Source organism: Podarcis cretensis (assembly GCF_951804945.1).
Source record: "Podarcis cretensis genome assembly, chromosome: 12".
Lineage (NCBI taxonomy): Eukaryota > Metazoa > Chordata > Lepidosauria > Squamata > Lacertidae > Podarcis > Podarcis cretensis.
Window position 1 is genome coordinate 19,643,686 of NC_137181.1, and position 17,389 is coordinate 19,661,074.

General features: G+C 45.4%; 1 protein-coding gene across 6 annotated transcripts in view; it reads right to left on the reverse strand.

Annotated features, from left to right (window-relative positions):
- CCDC7 (coiled-coil domain containing 7) overlaps positions 1 to 10,417 on the reverse strand; it is a 142,371-nt gene extending 131,954 nt beyond the window's left edge. For 5 of the 6 annotated variants that reach the window (XM_079996283.1, XM_079996282.1, XM_079996285.1 and 2 more), the window contains exons 1-3: positions 10,247 to 10,416; positions 8,051 to 8,112; positions 6,413 to 6,644 (exon numbers count right to left, since the gene is read on the reverse strand). In XM_079996283.1, coding sequence (XP_079852409.1) covers positions 6,413 to 6,634 — 222 coding nt within the window. In that variant the 5' untranslated portion in view covers positions 6,635 to 6,644; positions 8,051 to 8,112; positions 10,247 to 10,416. Of the gene's footprint in view, positions 1 to 6,412; positions 6,645 to 8,050; positions 8,113 to 10,246 lie in introns of all 6 variants that reach the window. The other variant, XM_079996286.1, reaches the window with a different exon arrangement.
- Positions 10,418 to 17,389: the final 6,972 nt, after the last annotated feature.

Genomic DNA, 17,389 nt, shown 5'->3' on the forward strand with positions numbered 1-17,389 from the left:
CTGACGGAGTCCCTGGGGAATCACGACGCGGTCTCCCCACAGCAGACAGCCGCGATGAGCTGAGAGTTCATGTTGTCTGGTTGCGAAGGGCTGGAACTCCGATGCAAAAGGCCCTTGTGGCCACCCCCTCCACACCCAGTTGAGCACCCGGCTGATGGTGCGATCCTGGGCAGACGCGGAGGCCACAGTGGCAGCCGATACAGGCGCTGCCGGAAGATCCTCAATCAGAAGGAGCGATGAAGCTGGAGCCGGGTCTTCCACAAATGCTGGCAGAGGGCAACGGCTGAGGGCGTCGGCATGGCCCATCGATTTCCCGGGGCGATGGATGAGCCAGTAGTGGTAGGCAGCCAGGAAAACAGTCCATCGCAGCATGCGTGGCGAGAGGACCGGTGGAGTTGGACGATCACTGGCGAGGAGGCCCAGGAGTGGCTTGTGGTCAGTGATGAGGTCAAAAGTCCTGCCATAGAGGTATTCATGGAACCTCTTCACTCCAGCCACAAGTGCCAGTGCCTCCTTGTCGAGCTGGCTATAATTCCGTTCCGTCGGAGATAGCGTCCTGGAAAAGTAGGCGAGCGGTGCTTCTCTTCCGTCTGGAAAACAGTGACTAAGGACAGCACCAATGCCAAAAGGTGAGGCGTCGCAGGCAAGGACCAGCGGCCTGGATTCACTGTACTGTACCAGCACACTGTCTGATGAAAGGAGAGCCTTGACCACGTTGAAGGCCGCCGTCTCCTGATGACCCCAGGCCCAAGGCGTCTTAGTGCTAAGGAGTCGGCGAAGAGGCTCAGCCACTGTGGCTTTGTGGGGCAGGAACATGTTATAAAAGTTCAGCAGCCCCAGGAACGCCTGCAACTCCGTCTTGTTCTTTGGGGTGGGGGCCTGCTGGATAGCGTGGATCTTGGATGTGGTCGGGTGAAGGCCGGAGGCATCGATAAGATAGCCCAGGAACTCTACCTGTGGAATGGCGATCTGGCACTTCTCCCTCTTTACCTTGAGCCCGGCCTCTTGGAACCTGGTCAGCACAGCACGGAGGCGCTTGAACAGCTGCTGGTGTGAGTCTGCAGACACGAAGACGTCATCAAAATATGGTACCACGCCCGGAAGCCCTTGCAGGAGATGCTCCATAAGGCTTTGGAAGATGCCAGGAGCCACACTCACCCCGAACTGCAACCGGCGGCAACGGAATGCCCCCCGGTGGGTGACGATCGTCTGGGCTTCAGCAGTGGCATCATCGACTGGCAGTTGTTGATAGGCTTGGGTAACGTCCAGCTTAGCGAAGACCTTACCCTCACCCAGGGAATGCAGCAGGTGTTGGACAACAGGAACCGGATAAGCGTGCTGCTGAAGTGCCTTGTTGATCGTGCACTTGTAGTCAGCGCAGATTCTCACCGACCCATCTGGCTTGACAGGCATGACGATGGGGGTTTCCCACTTGGCGTGGTCAACCGGCTCCAAAACTCCTTGGGCGATCAGTTTGTCCAGTTGTTCGTCCACCTTAGCCTTGAGAGCAAAGGGAACCCGGCGTGGCTTTAGCTTGATGGGGGCGACTTGTGGATCAAGGCTAAAGGAGATGGGCGTACCTGTATATTGCCCCAAGGTGCCGTCGAAAACCTCGGCAAAGTCTTTGACCAGACCCTCAGTCTCTGCGTTAGAGATGCAGTTGATGCCGGTGACTTCCAGGCCGAGGGCATCAAACCAGTCTAGCCCTAGGAGGCTTGGCCGCTGACCTTCGACCACCACCAACCGGAGCAGGCCCGAAAAATCCTTGAAGGCGATCCGGAACCGGCCAACGCCTACCACGGGAATGTCGTTTCCCTGGTAGTCTCTCAGGTGTACGCGGTGAGAGTCGAGTTGCCTTTTGGACACTCTGGGTACCAGTCTTTTGATGGTGCTCCATGACACGATGGACAGGGCAGACCCGGCGTCGATCTCCATGTCACATGGAGCTCCTTCAATGAGCACCGTGACGTTCAGCTTGCGTCGCGTAGGCGAGTCGGTTTGGCCAATCGTGGTTCCAGACGGGCAGCGGCAGTTGGTGAGAGCGAAACAACTTTCCTTGGCAGACTGGAGTGAAGACTTGGACTTGCGAGTCGATGAAGGGGGGGTGTCAGACGGAGCCGATCGGCAGACTTTAGCGATGTGGCCCCTTCTGGAACACTTCCAACAGATGGCGTCTCTGAATCGACACTTGGCACGGGAATGGTTGCCTCTGCAGCCGGCACATTCCGGTTGGCCCTTGGACTTCTGTTGGAACGTCCTGCGCTCCCGCTTTGTCTGGTGCACGTCATCGTCTTCACTGGAGGATGCCTCATCACTGCTGGCCTCTTCATGATGCACCGGAACTGGCTCCCTAGCAAGACGCGGGCTGCTGGACTTGCGGATCTCCTGGGCGGAGCGTTCAGCAGCTTCTGAGGCCACAGCCTCCTCAATGGCTTTCTGTAGCGTGAGGTCTGGCTTGGCGAGGAGACGCCGTTGCAGATGGATGTCCCGGACCCCGCAGACGATTCGATCCATCAGGGCATCGTCTAAGTCTCGGAACTCGCAGTGCATTGCAGCCTGTCGCAGGGCGGTAGTGTAGTTGTTGATTGACTCCCCCTCTGCCTGGTTCTGGTGGTAGAACGCATGGCGGGCAGCAATCTTGGACGGCTTTGGTGCGTAGTGGTTGCGGAGCTTCTCTTGGATCGTGTCCCATGGTGTTGCCTGGACTGCTTCAGGCGCAACCAATGCTCGGGCCGTCTCAAACACCTCAGGCCCACAGAGGCTGAGGAATAGGCCCCGCTTCCGATCCTTTGATACTGCTGTCAGCTCGTTGGCTTGGAGGTAGCAGTCGAACCGAGCGAGGTAGGAGTCCCATGATTCAGAGGCTGGCGCAAACGGCGGTAGAGGCACAAGTGAAGCCATGATTCCGATGCCGGCGTGAAGGGCGATGGATGGAACACAGTGCTCTTAACCAGAACAGTCAGCTCTGAATTGGTTCTGTCCAGTGATTTCGCTCAGTGATTTCGCTCTGTGATTCAGCTCAGTGATTCAGCTCAGTTCAGAGGCTGGCCACATCTGGCTGTGCTCTGATGTCCATCGATCCCACCTTCGTCGCCAGTGTTAAGTTGTGGGTTGACATAGCAGACGACACAGCAATTTCTCCAAGTAGCTCTTTATTTTGTAAGCTGGAATAGAACTGACTGCAAACAGCTCAGCCGGCCTGCTTTTATAGGCAGCCGGCTGTCAACATTGTAGCACAACAGCCCAGAGTTCCCGCCTAAAATAACTGACGTGGACCTGAGTGTAAACTATCTACAGACCTGAGTGAAAACTATATACAGTATCCCCCTGCTGGCCCAGGGTGAAACTTCACTACATAACAGCAGGACTGCCCACCTTTCAATCATCTGACATCACAGTATCACCAGGCACCCCACAAAGTGCTTTGAAGCCCCCATCATTAGATTGTCTGGGCTTCAAAGCACTGTGCAGGGCTCCCTGCAAGAATCACCAAGGAGCTGATTGCCAGTGCTTCCAGGGAGCCCAATGCAGTGCTTTGAAGCCCTGTCAGCTGATGGGGGGGAGCTTCAAAGCACTCCTCAGGATTCTCTGTCCATGCCGACAAACAGTTGGATCATGGGGAAATATTTTGAAAAATTGATAGCCATCTTCAAATAGCTAAAGGACTGTCAAATGGAGGATGGAGCAAGTTTGTTTTCTCCTGCTCCAGAGGCTAGTACCCAAACCAATGGATTCAAGTCACAAGAAAAAGGCTTCTGACTAAACATCAGGAAGAACTTTCTGACAGTAAGAACTGTTTGACAGTGGAACAGATTCCCGCAATAAGTGGTGGACTCTAGATGGCTATCTATCATGTATGATCAAATTGAGATTCCTGTATTACAGAGGTTTGGACTAGATGACTCTTGGTGCACCTTCCAACTCTACAATTCTGTGATTCTATGATTCAGTTATCAGCTGATAGTACACAGCTCTCTGCAAGCACAGGTAATCAACCAAGCAAAGAGATGCACAAGTACCGAGAGCAGGGATTTTCAAGCACTGCCAGTCAGCTGAATGGCAGTACCTGGAAACCCATTTGCCCCAGCCACTTTAACTGTTCCACATACAAAGTCATAGATGACTTCAGAAATAGGGCAGGTGGGTGTGGTTTGGCCAAAAGAGACTCATAGGTTAAAGGGCCTCACCAGCCTAAACAGGCATGTAGGCTGGGAGTTGCCCGCTACTGTTTTATAATATATCTGTCAGATATGCAGCACTTCCCTGCCATACAGAGGTAAGACAGTTGTTCCAGACAGCCTCTGTGGCACTGTGATTATATGCCTTTGACAGTTAAGTAGGGTATGGAATCATCTGTGGTCAATTTTAAGCATATTTTTCTTTGCAAGGACAGATAGGGACTTCCATATTTTTTTCAACTACAGGGCAGACAATAATCATTTAGTAATGTCTAAATGGCAGTGGAAGACAGGAGTGCCTGGCGTGCTCTGGTCCATGGGATCACGAAGAGTTGGACACGACTAAACAACTAAACAACAAAATGTCAAAATCTATATCTATATCTTTCTCCCTTAGACTACCTGCAATGCTATATATTTCTAATATTAGCATAGCATAAAAGCAGAAACTCAAGGAATGTCTATTTTTAAAATCTTTCCAATGTTTGACAATAGTAGCTCGTTCCGGCGCTCCCACCATGGAAAACAATGGATCCCACAATAGCGGATGCCAGCCGTGCAGTTAATTAAGGATAATCTGGGAGTAATTATCCTTGGAAACACCCCCCCCCCCAGGTTGGGGTAGGAGAGCTTTCACTCGTGAATCATCCAATAACTGCCTCCCGCTCTGATGGAATGCGAGGGCAGGGACGCAGAATGTGTAGCACTGTACGTATTGGAAACTCTCCAATGCGGTCACCATGAGTGGAAGTACTTCTGTTTCTTTTAAGATGGATCTGAATTTGGACTTAAGAAACAGACATGTTCTGTATGAAGGAGAAAGATAACCCGCTAAATGAATCAGTGCCAAGGTTTTGATCTAGAGAGGACTCTCGCTATCGTAACTGGAACGCTACATAAGTGAAGCTGAAGTGCTTTCAAGTTTTGGAGAGGGAAAATGGAGTTGTGGCGTACTTAGAAATGAGTTTTTGATTGATTGATTGATTGATTGATTACAATATGAAAAGAAGAAGGTAAACAAAAATTTCACACAGAAACTAAAGGATATAAAATCCCTCTGCAAGTTAATGGATATGGATTTATTAAATACGAACGAAAGTCATCACACTAGTGACTGCTAAAACAAAGGTTTAAGATTGGCATTGTGGAATTTGGACTAATTAAGAGAATTGCAGCAGGACCAAGGATTAACATCAACTCCAGCACCAGAACACGGGAAGTCATCCAAAAATATTGAATTCAGAACTGATTAATTGACATTTTTATTGTATTGTGATTTGGCATGATTTAGTATTGTATTAATGTGGCCTCCATTAGATTATTAATAAAAAATAATAAAAAATAATTCAAATGACAACAGTAGCTCGAGCAACAACTGACAGATTAACTAATAATTGTGATACACACATTTATCTCTTTCCAAAAACAATTCAGAATTCTGGTATCAAAAACTTTGGCAAACAGCATGATTGGTTTACAAACTTAATCCGTTTTGGAAGTCCGTTCTTAAACTGAAACCGTTCTTACACCGAGGCGCGCTTTCCCTAATGAGGCCTCCCGCCACCGGTGCCCTTCCACCGGTCGGATTCCGTTCCTAGACTGAGTTAAAGTTCTCAAACCAGGACACTATTTCCAGTTTTGCAGAGTTTGTAAACCAAATCATTCGTAAACAGGACTGCTCTTAAACCAAGGTACAGCTGTATCAGCAAACTGTATATGTATAATAAAAATTTTTATAATAATTAATACAAATAAAAAATGTATACTAAAAATTATTTCAACAAAATAAATCACAGCAGAAACTAAGTTTTTAAATTCAATTATTTCTTTTCTGTAGATAAAAGCAGTGGTTAGGATCAGTTGTTTCTTTCCACATTGAGAAGAACCATGATAGGGTAATTTCAAAAGAAGAAACTGATTCTAGGTTTTACAATTTTTATAATAGCTATTCTTCCTAGCCATGATACTAGCACCAAGTTTTTAGGATGCATATGATTTGGTATATTACCAGGAATAGATTGAGTTTTAATGAGCTGCTTAGCTTTTCAGGGTTCTGAACTCCTTGGTAGTTAATATTGTCCACTCAGATAGGAATTCCTATTAATTCTTGCCATTTTAATTATTTAGTTAAAGGAAACATTTGGATGGAGGAATTTAGGATGCAAACTATGTTGGCATACTGAATTCAACAGTCAAGATGGAATGAACATGCAAAAATTCAGTGATTGTCCTACCTCATTTAGATGAACAGTTATATTCTTAAGCACGTCCATTTCATCTAGTACTCTATCTTTATTTGTTGATGGAAGGGCTAAAGAGTACTGTGCAACAGATTCTGTTGGAGCTGAAGGCAATAAAAGCATATGCCCAGGTTCATAGCCCTGTTTACTTTTCCTCTTTTCATTAAATGAGGAATATAGCGGTTGATCCTTAATTCTCACTTTTGCTGGCTTCATTGTTCTTCTTCTGTTATTTTTTTAGGAAGAAATAAAACAATATTGGTTCATATCATTAAAAAATAAAATAGCAAAATAATACATTTTTTAAAAAAATAATATTTCATTTTTCATGTGAGCATATAAGGACTTTCAGAACTATTGCACACATAAACTTATTTTCAGCTTCTGCCCTGTGATAGGTTTGCTTCTGTCCATTCAAAAATCCATGACATTATTTAATGGGCTTTTAAGCAGTCAGTTTCTGTGTCCTGGAAAGTAGGAGCTAGCTAAATTACTGGTTTCCTCTTTGCAGCCAGACCAAAAGCTGTTTTCTAAATAGCCATTACAATTACAATCATAAAATAATTTTTTCAAAAAAAAAATGTTCCATCTATTTAGAGGACATTTTAATCCCATATCAACAGGACAAATTAAAGGCCATTGTAAGACCCTTCAGGAATAGGATTTATTAAAGGCCATGTAATGAATACCATGGTCCCATAAGTGAACAAATAGGAACTAATTATGGGAGTAGAAGCTATAAAAAGGAAACTTCAAATTAATGGTACAATAGCCCTGAAAATGGTGGGCTAGCCTTCCATATCTGACACTGAAATTGCAGTTGTGTTTTATAACACACACAGAGCCAAGTCTAATCTGGTGTGGTAATGGAAGGACAACTCAGAAAACATCAGAACTAGGTTGGTAAAATCATCACCTGAATTCAATTAAAAAACCAGATGAACAAAGATGGCAACTCCGTATTAAACTGGTACTAAATTGAAGGAACTGTCACACTAACCCCTGACCCAAACCCAGATAACTCATCCTCTGCTGATGGTCCAAACCTCCCAGAGCCGAGACTTAGGGAAACAGAGACCCCTATCCCTACAGTAACTACCCAGAAGACTCTAGTATCCAGGGAGAGAATTCAGCAGGTCTGTCTCTAGGGAATGCCTTAGAAAAATTCTCAGGCTGGGTCCCTACCTTGCTGGCAGCAGAGGAGCCCCAGTCATTTGATTGATTGATTGATTGATTGATTGATTGATTAAATTTTTATATAGGGCAGTTCACAACATAAAAATACAAAATGAGAACACAAACTACATAATAAAACAAAAACAAAAAACAAACAAATAACCCCTCTCCCACAAACACATTTAAAAGGCCATAAAATGCTTGGGGATAACATAACTTTGATACCTATATTGGAGGGATTGAACTAGATGACCCTTGAGTTTACCTCCAACTCTATGATTCTTACATTCTGTTCAAGCTGGAGGTGGAGGCTGCAGCACAAGAGTAAATCTTGTCCTAGTTATCTTTTTTCATAATAGACAAAAGGAGGCTACTGCTCAAATTCTGTTCAGTGACCCTTCTGCTCAAATTATATATGTTTCTATGTTCCCTGATATTCTGTTTGACTCAATGTACCTGCATCAGAAGAGTTCTGTTCAGTGTTTCAGTGGCTTCTCAGGTGATCTTATGTTCCTAAACTGATAAGGGAATAGAAGCAGAAAGAATTTAATAAGAAAATCTGATATCGAAAATGGGGTGATGGGGGGCACTTTAGAGAAGGAAAATTTGTGCATCTGTCTGTTAATCACTTTAAAGTAGCATGGCAAGCAGCAATTTTTCAGCTTATTTATTTATTTATTTATTTATTTTATATACCTACCTACCTACATACATACATACATACATACATACCCCACTCATCTGGCTGGGTTTCCCAGGTAAGTAATATGTTGCTCCTTCGTTTGAAAGAACAAAGAATGGCGGGACATTATTATATTATTATTATTTTACATTCATTCATTCATTTAGTATATCACCCTTCCTCTATAGGTCTAAGTACCCTCAAGCTGTGTACCCACTGCTTCAGAGGGAGCATAAGAGCAGACAACCTCCCATTCAACTAGTCTAGGGAACTGCCCCCTAACAGTCTCTCAGTTTTATCTGGATTGAGCTTCAGTTTGTTGGCTCTCATCCAGTCCACTACCAAGGCAGGACAGTGGTCCAGAACATCCACTGCCACACCTGCAAATGTAAAGGAGAAGCAGAGCTGTGCATCATCAGCATATTGCTGACAGCATACTCCCACCTGCCCAGATAACCTCACTCAGCCATTTAATGTAGATGTTAAACAGCATATGGGATAAAATTGAACCCTGAGGAACCCCACATTGAAGGCTCCATAGGGCTGAAGAACACTCCCCAACCATAACCCTCAGGAATTGTCCATCGAAGTAGGACTGGAACCACCGCAAAACAGTGCCATCCACCTAACTTGGACAGTCACTGCAGAAGAATACCATAGTCAATGGTATTGAAAGCCGCAGAGGTGAGGAGAATTAACAGGGAGACATTTCCCATCCCTCTCCCAATGGAGGTTATCATACAGGGCAACCAAAGCAGTTTCTGTGCCCAAATTGGACCTAAACCCCAATTGAGTGCCTGCATCTGGTCCACAACCCATGCTCATGAACCTTGCCCAAGAAGGGGAGATTAGCAACGGGCCAGTAGTTAGTTAGATTTTCTGAATCTAAGGAGGGTTTCTTGAGGAGTGGATTCACCACTGCCTCCTTCAAGCAGACAGGGACCACCCCCTGCATCCTGTGACACCCCACAACACAATTGCCAGGGTATAGTCACCTGACTCCACCCTTCAAGACCAGCTCCACAGATAGGAGTGGAACCACTGCAAAACACTGCCTTCCAAACCCACAGAGCTGGTCCAGCAAATTATGATGGCTGATGGCCTCAAAAGCCAATGAGAGGCTGAGTTAAAGCAACAGGGTCACACTTTGCATCCATCTTCTGATAAAGGTGATCCATCAGGGCGATCAAGGCTGATTCAGTTCCAAAACTAGTCCTAAACCCAGATTGACATGGATCTAAAGAGCACCTTCGGCTGAACCACCACCCTCTTACGCATCTTTCCCAAAAAGGGAACACTAGCAACTGTACAGTAGTTCACAATCTCTGCATATAGGGAAAATTCTTTCAGGAGTGCACACACACCATTTTCTTAAGGGTACTAAGCACCAAGGGCAGCCCATACCATTCTGCCACCAGTTGGGCAAAGAAAGGCACAAGCTCCTTCCGTCTAACCTACCTCACAGGGTTGCTGTGAGGAGATGATGGCGAGGAAGAACAGGGAACTTGCATCCCACCCTGAGCTTCTTGGTGATATAAAAGTGCAATACCCTTAATGTGAGATAATGAGGTTGTCCATAAGAGATTGCACCCTAATGTTTTAATGTTGTATCTTAATCTTTTAAATTGTATTTTAATCAACTTGTTTTTATTATTGGTTGTTAGCCGCCCTGAGCCCAGTCTTGGCTGGGAAGGGCGAGGTATAAATAAAAAAATATTATTATTATTATTATTGTTGTTGTTGTTGTTGTTGTTGTTGTTGTTGTTGTTGTTGTTGTTGTTGTTGTTTAAGGAGCTTCCCGGGGAGGGGGGGGAGTGTAGCTGTGGATGGTTGTTGTTGTTTGGGTCACGCCCCACTTCCCACCCCCAGTAAAAGGCGTGAGGCAAAGCTGCTCTCTGGAGACGCCCCAATATACGGAAACCGAGCTCTTGTGGTTGTTACTGTTCTTCGCCTCCCTTTCAGAGACCCACCTAGGCGAAGGCCGAGCTACCCGTCCTCAATCACTGGTTTCCTAAAGACGTTCAGCTACCCAGGCACCTCATCATCTCCCCCATCCGCTCTTTTCCTCCCTCCCGCCCACGTTCCTGGCTTCTTGCTGCTGCTCTTCTGAGGAATGAGTCGTCGTCGTCGGAGGGAGGGAGGGAGGGAGGGGGCGCGCGCGAGCTCCCCCCCCCCCCAGGCGTCAACTGCCATTTCTTTTTCAAACGGGCCGCGAGTTCTCCTCAGGAGGGCGCGAGCCAGGGCCGTTGGTGGCGCGCGGGCTGTGAGAGGTTCTCTCGCTCGCTCGACTCGCTCCCCACCCCCACCCCCCGCCGCCGTGCCCGTCACACACCCGCCCTAGACACCGGTTAATGATGAGTCCCACTCTCTTGGGGGCCCCCAAAAAATTAAAGGGAAGAAACACTGGATGTATATTTCCAAAATATAAGATTAAAAAAACAAAATTAAACCTACATACAGCAACAGTGTTTTGTGTTGTGTTTTGTTATGTGTAAATTGCTGTAGATACTTATTCAACAAACAAAAACGGGCAATTTGTTGTTGACGAAGGACAGTTGGACATATAAAGGGCCCCACTACCTTCAGTACCATCAAACCTAAATCTGGCCCTGATGATGAGGGTTCTCTTCCTCTTAAGCAACCCTTCCCAGACAAAAGATTCAAAAGAAAACGCAGTAGGGGAGTAGCATGTTCATTAGGAGACTGACTAAAAAAAAAGTCACCAAGGAAATTAGCAAGCTTCCGAGTTCAACACTTCATCGAAGAGTGAAGAGGGGAAGAGAAGGATGTTCCTATACAGTACAACCTCCCAGGAACGTCATTTTTCTCCTCTGCACATTTTTCCTCCCTTTGCTTACCATCTAACCTGATGAAGAATGTTGTTGAACTGGAAGGCTTGCTCATTTCTTTGCAAGCTTTTTATTTGGCCCCTATAAAACCTTTGGATTCCCTCCCCCCCACCAGCAGGGCTACCTGAAATGTTTATCTGTTTGCTATTTGCTCCATCTTCCACTGCAGCCAGTGAGACTTCTTTTCTTTACCATATTTAGAATATTTGTATCCCACTTCATAGCCCCAACAGGCTCTCAAAAGGCTTCTAAAAGATTCTTAGCAATAAATAAAACCCACTAGTCAAGTCTGACTTCTTCCCTTCCCCCCAAGTCTAAGAAAGAAGGACAAGGATCACACAAATAATAACCGGAAGTTCTCATCAATTTACCTTCAGTTTGGATTGTGTCTTATTCAGAAGTTAATCATTGCTGAGTTTAAGAAGGCTTTCAACGAAATGAGCCTAAAACGGCAGCTTTAGCTTGCCCATCCCATGGGTTATATGGTGTTGAATAACAGCACATAATCAGCACCACAATAGAATCACCCAAATAAAATACATACCAAATAAAATTATCAACATTGTGCCTATCTAATTATTTAAAATATAGGTCTATATTAGGAGCTGCTGCCACCCAAAACCAAACCTTTCAAACATGTATCCTAGTATCTTTTTTCTTGACACAATGTTCTCTGCCTTTAACAGCTGGAGATCAACAAGTACATGAAGATACAGTGATGGAAAGAACTTCCTCTGATGAATTTCCCATTTCATGCAGCTGTTAAATGCTGCTGATGTAGTGGAGCAGGGTCAAAGGGCTACTGCTTCTTTCACAGCAAAGACAATTATGTAATTAGAGGCACCAGTTGCCAGTTCTCTGTGTTCCAAATAATTTTGTTCTCAGAAGCTGTCAAATAAGCCAAGCCTAGGAAAAGGTAACAGGCATAGCTAACATGTTAACCTAACTTCTATTATGAAAAACAAAAACAAAAATCTCTTTATAATGTCCAGTCGAAAGGTCACAAAACGGTGAGCAAGCCAGAACTTCTCGTCAGGTTGAATGTTAAGTGGAGAGCGTGTGTGTGAGGGAAAATCTGACTAGGTATTGAATATATAATCCCTGCATTGGCCAAAAGTTTATTTTTCTTGCATTGTTTCAAAGAGCCATGTCATCAAGAGCGCCCACACTTCAGATTTTCCACTATGTCACTATTAAAAGAACAGCATCTCTGTCAGGAAAAAACAGTGACAACCCTGCTGACCACAGACACAGCTCACATTGAGATGTGCTCACTTTGGAGGTAGAATGCCACAGCTCCCTTCAACTGGGGTAGCATTTCAAAGTACAAATTGCAGAGCTTCTCATACAGAATTGGTGCATATCAGGAAGCTATCAAAGGCACCAAGGGCAAAGGGTGAAAACTTTAATGGCATGGTGTGTGATAGATCCTTTGGGGTTAGCTAGATTTGAGGCATTGCATGGGGGACACTTTGATAAGTTATTTGAATGAAGAACTGAATAATGGGGAGCAACAGATTTATCTGGGTAGTTAAGAGATGCTCCATAGGAGCTCAGAAGTGAGAAGAAACCCTTGAGTAACTCATAGGCATGGAACTGAAAGGGCACAATGCCAATATAAAAATACACTAACAAAAGATAAGAAAAAAGAACATGAAATTGCAATGAGTTCCGAAATGATAGTTCTGAGTGAATAGGCATTAAAATGCCAAAAGCAGTTTAGTGTAAGTGTAAAGTGAAACATACCGGGGTGGGGGGGCCATGAAATCCTAACTTGATTGCACTTGGAATGCTGTGTACTTCTGCTCATCACACCTCAAAAAAAATGATATTGTAGAGCTGGAAAAAGATAGAACCTACATTATCAGTGGTCTGGAAAAACTATTTACTTACTTACTTACATCTTTATAAAACATTTACATTTTTAAAAAAAAAACACTCTAAACAATATATACCACGTTTCTGTCAAGACACCCATGGCAATTTAAAGTTTAAATTATTAACACAAAAATAGGAACATAAGAAGCTGCTTATATGCAGTAGGATCATTGGTCTAGCTAGGGTTTCAGACAGGAAACTCAGTCCTACCCAAGATCTCCTCCAAGCAAAGCAGATGCTCTACTACTAAGCCACATCCCTTCCCCAAACAGTACAGTACAAAATATTATCAGGGCAACTTCAGAAGCTGGTCAAAACCAGCTCCCTGAACAAGGGTTTCCTAGCTTCTGCCTTTGTGTAGGGCACACAGATTCCTAAGTACAATGGTACCTCAGGTTACATACACTTCAGGTTACATACGCTTCAGGTTACAGACTCTGCTAACCCAGAAATAGTACCTCAGGTTAAGAACGTTGCTTCAGGATGAGAACAGAAATCGTGTTTCGGCGGCACAGCAGCAGCGGGAGGCCCCATTAGCTAAAGTGGCGCTTCAGGTTTAGAACAGTTGCAGTTTAAGAACGGACCTCTGGAACGAATTAAGTACTTAACCCGAGGTACCATTGTAGTCCCAGGGAATGTGGAGGCAGGGCTATCCTGCAGGGGTGCCAACTTGAACAAAATATGGGGGGGCAGGAATTGCTCCACATAATCGATCACAAGGAGTGGTGCAATAACACCATTTGTGTGCCCCTAGGAGTTGGCTCCTATGCTACCCCGACAGTGCCCTTGCTGGTCCCTTCAGGAGATGGTGGTCATGTGCCTGGGCTGCTTCTCTTTTGCCTTCCCCCTTATCAGTCACAGCTCTGAGTTCACTCATTGGTTTAAAACACTGACAGGTGGGAGCAGCCAGGCTGACTTATTTCACATAAATTACTTAGAATAAACCAACCCAGACAAACACTAATAACTTATTAGCACGGCATTTTACAAGCCATACTGCCATAGCACAAAACAGTCAGATACTTTTAAATCACTTACTACCCTGTTTATCAAGGCTTTTTGTGTGTGCTAAACAGGGCTTGTAAGCTTATCATTGTTCTTTGTGATGGCATCTTAAGGATTCCAAGATGGTATCAGCTACATAATTACTGGGTTATTCGTGTCTGACACAGTCATGAACTTTCTGGGTATTCATGAGGTGAAATAATTACAAAAGACTGGGTCGCCTCCCTTAAGAAAGCATGAAGTCCTTATGTGATAACATACCAATAATGCAAGTAGAGCCCTATGTGCCATTATTGACATCAGGTCCAAGGAGATAATAACCACATATTTTTCAGGCAGGGCTGGTGAAATGCTCTTCAGAGTCAAGGGAGGGCCTACAGGATTTCGGATACGCAGGAATTCCAAAGAAAGATTCCTAAACCACCGGATTGCTCAGGTCTAATGATTTATTAAAGAAGGGTACAAACTTACAGCAAAGGTCCGACAGCTCCCTCCTTGCCCCTGCTCACAGCTCTCTGTGGGATGGACGCAGTGAGAAAATGGCTTGTCCACACCCAAGTAAAGATATACGCAATCTCTATAGGCCCAGGTAGGCTATGTCACATGGGAACACAGGTGGCTGTTATTAACCATTATCTCCTCCTCTAGCCATGCCTGGAACCTGTGGATACCTTAAAGCATATGAAACACTCATGAGCTCAGCACTACAGCTGCTACCAGTTAGGCAGGGGTCATCTTGACCATCAATATGCTGCAAGTAGAGCTTCCAGACCAGCTTATTCTGTGAACCGCCCTGAGACCTGCAGATACAGGTAGGGCTGCCATACGTCTGGATTTTCCCAGACATTACTGGGATTTCAAAGGTGGAATTGACATCTGGGCGGAATTTCCAAAAGATGGCACTTTGTCCTGGATCTTAGGCAAGTCAATTGAAAATTGTTGGTTTTTTTTGGCATTTTTGTAAAAAAATAGAAAGAAGTGCAGCAACTTTGGGGGTGTCCTGCTTTTTACTTTTTTAAATATGGCAAACCTAGGTATAGGGTTTGGGGACTTGGGTGGCACTGTGGTCTAAACCACAGAGCCTAAGGCTTACCGATCAGAAGGTCGGCAATTCAAATCCCTGCGATGGGGTGAGCTTCCGTTGTTCAGTCCCTGCTCCTGCCAACCTAGCAGTTCGAAAGCACGTCAAAGTGCAAGTTGATAAATAGATACCACTCCGGTGGGAAGGTAAACGGTGTTTCCGTGCGCTGCTCTGGTTCGCCAGAAGCGGCTTAGTCATGCTGGCCACGATCCGGAAGCTGTACGCCGGCTCCCTCGGCCAGTAAAGCGAGATGAGCGTCGCAACCCCAGAGTCGTCCGCAACTGGACCTAATGGTCAGCGGTCCCTTTACCTTTAGGTATAGGGTTTAATAAATAAACAGCTCACCTTCTGGGTCAAACAGCCGGCCAATCCATCCAGGCAAACTGAGGTGAAAAACGCCAGTTGGCAGGATCCAAAGCATAGCTGTCAACTTTTCCCTTTTCTTGTGAGGAATCCTATTCAGAATAAAGGAATTTCCCTTTTAAAAAAGGGAAATGTTGACAGCTATGATCCACAGGGATAGCAGATCAGGCCTCCAAGGAATGCATCACCCACTGCTGCTGGTGCTGCTGAAGTGGCAGCGATGGCTGCAGTGCACTCCTTGGAGGCTGGATCTTTCGCCACCTTGGCATGACCCGCCATGCCACCTCTATAGGAGCCTCTTGGTGAACAGGAAGCTCTGTTGTTCTCCTCCTTCCCTCCCTTTCCCAACGTAGATCTTTCTCTCCCCTTGTTCTCAGTGGAGATCTTCACTCCTCTATTCTTCCCTGGTGGAAGGAGGGTACCATTTTGTGGTTTACCTCAGGTGCCAAAATGTCTTGCACCAGGTCTGCCCTCAGGTACCAATGGCTATTAAAATTTTATAGGAAAATCCAACGTGAAGAAGAAAAAGTGTCATAGAATACACAGAACCCCTTCCCATTGCTTTCTGAGATTTATTCGGTAAGGTCGACTGAATAATTTTGAATGCTTTTGGGTAACCATTCTTATATTACATATAAGAATTATATTCAAAGGTATTACAATTTTGGTCGGTGAAGTCATGCATGTTGAATGCTTTGGGGCAGAACTACACAATCTACATTATAATTTATTTATACAGTATAAGGCCCTGTTCAGTAAGATCACAGCCTTCCTTAGAAAGTTTTTTTAAAAAGTTTATTTCTTGTACATTGCTTAGAGATATTTGTAAATATATAAATATGAATGCAGGGCCAGCCCATCCATGAGGCATGGTGAGGTGACTGCCTCAGGCAACAGAATCCACAGGGGAGCAGCAGGGGCATACGAAATTGGGGGCAGAGGGGGCGGAGCGCCCTGGGTTCCACGGGGGGGGGGTGTGTGTGTGACAAGCTGGCCCCTGCCTCCCCCCAGCTGTAGAACGGCCAAGGGCGTGCACAGTCCATATGGGCGTCTGTACGGGCTGCCTCTCGCATGACGACCATATGGTTGCCGTGCAAGTGGCAGCCCGTATGGCCGCTGCATGCGAGCAGCACCCTGTACGGTCGCCGCACATGCACAGTCCATTCGGACGTCGCGTGTGCATCACTGGGCAGTTCGCCCTGCCCCTTGGTGTCCTGCCCCGGGTGCTGGAGAGGGTTTCTCTGCCACTGGGTAGCAGATCCCAAAGTAGATCTTTATTCAAAACCAGCCCACCCATGAGGTAAGGTGATGCGACTGCTTCAGGCAGCCAGATCCACAGGGGCAGCAGATCTTGATGTAGATCTTTATTCAGGGCTGGCTCACCCATAAGGCAAGGTGAGGTGAGTGCCTCAGGTGGCAGGATTCCCCAGGGCAACAGATCCCTATGTTGATCTTCCTTCTCTGGTTGTTCATGATGTAGATCTTCTCTCACCCCTTCTTCCCTGGCAGGGTGTGTGTATGCGAGCGCACAATTTTGGGGTCCACCTCATGTGCTAAAATGTCTTGGGCTGGCACTGCATGCATAAATCAATTGAAAAATGTATACTCAAGCTTTTGATTTTGTTACATATGACCTAGTCCTTTGTGTTGAAATACTAAAGCAGTATCTAATGGGATTTAACATATGAAAGCACCAGTGCCAGAGAGCTGGCACAGCCACCACCCGTACTGCTGTATTTATCGCATATTTATTAAATTATATCCTGCCCTTTCATGTTACTAATCCCATGGTAGTTCATAACAGTATTAAAACATTATTATTTTTGATTAGTTTGCAATAAATATTTGGTTCCACTTATGACCCATCACAGAATCAAAAGGTTCTGTATCTTTTGTTCAATACCAGCAATTTTCCAAACAAAGGGAAATTAAAAGGC